We start from the raw sequence: 1,264 nt of genomic DNA on the forward strand, positions 1-1,264 counted from the left end.
GGGAAAGAGGGAGAGAAAGAGAAAGACAGAGCGCCACTTGCCCATTTTTTTCGGACAATCCCCTTGTACTTGTTGGAGTGAAAAGAGGAGTGCATGGATGTCAAATTGCCCTCAAAACACCATGAAAGATTGATTTGCAGCACTTTTCAGGGCCCTGACATTACTTGGAGGGGAGTTGAATAGGAAACCTGTGAGCCGGGGATGGAATAAAGATGTCCTCTCTGCTGGAAAAAGAAGGAAAACTGCCCATTTAGCCCCAGTCCATCAAGCCCGAAAAATAGGCAAGAGAGGAAAAAACACAGAGGACTGTGACTATAGAGAAGGAAGGGCCCTATATACTCATCTAAACGTTGCCACAATACCGAGGGGACTCCGAACAACAATGAATATTAAACCGCTTACCTCAACAAGGGCTTGAAAAGTGAACCACGTCAAAACAGCTTTGCATGTTTTGCATGCGAACAATGCTGTAAAAAAAAATCCACGTTGAGCTTGTTTCCATTCTTGTTATTCCCGCGCTAACTCCTCACAAAAAATTAATTTTATCAACGCATGAATACGAAATGCCTGAGAAAACATGGGCGAGCAGCTCCCAGACCCAGGGACCCCCCTTTTACGCACACAAAAAACGACTTATCACTTACACCGAGTGCATCGTTTGTAACATGTTTGTCTGGCTTTACAGTCTGTCCCTGGTTATTTCTGTCACTATGCACTTCGGATCATGCATGACTTTAAAACAGAGTGCAGCCTGTCTATTCCTAACAACCCTCAGCTTTTTAAGCGCTTTGTGGTGCCCACCAGTCTATTTATTGTCATTTTTCACAAATCAGCACTTTTTTTGCAGCTTCGCACAAAAATGGTGCATTAATTTAATAAGTGCATGACAAAAATAAAGCCTCTCTCTCTCTCTCTCTCTCTCTCGTGTGTCTTTATGGTTTTTTTTCTGCTGGTTTGCTCACGGTGCGGCAGGCAGGTCCACATGGTGAGGGTGTGTCATTAATAAGTAATTAGCCAGGGGTCACGTTAGCCACTTATATAAAGAGACCCTCGCAGCCGGGAAGGCTGCCTTTCGCACTGTCTGAAGCAGAAGGACGGGCTGAGGAGCCGCACCTTGTCCACTTCTTCTTTTCATTAGCTCTTCTTGCAGCTGCGCCGCTCTTATCATTTCAGGGTTTGCATTCCCCTCCCCCCCCACCCCCAATATGGGCTCCGTGCTACCCGCCGACGCTTTGGCTATCAAGACTGGACTTAAGTGCCACAC

At 46.1% G+C, this 1,264-nt stretch overlaps 1 protein-coding gene across 1 annotated transcript in view; it reads left to right on the forward strand.

The window, feature by feature from the left end:
• The first annotated feature begins 982 nt into the window (after positions 1 to 982).
• The window catches only part of prdm12a (PR domain containing 12a), a 4,126-nt gene continuing 3,844 nt past the window's right edge, over positions 983 to 1,264 (forward strand). Inside the window, exon 1 of the mRNA XM_020600846.1 lies at positions 983 to 991. Within this exon, the coding sequence (XP_020456502.1) occupies positions 983 to 991 (9 nt within the window). The remainder of the gene's footprint in view (positions 992 to 1,264) is intronic.

Source organism: Monopterus albus, unplaced genomic scaffold, assembly GCF_001952655.1.
Source record: "Monopterus albus unplaced genomic scaffold, M_albus_1.0 scaffold49.1, whole genome shotgun sequence".
Taxonomy (NCBI): Eukaryota; Metazoa; Chordata; class Actinopteri; order Synbranchiformes; family Synbranchidae; genus Monopterus; species Monopterus albus.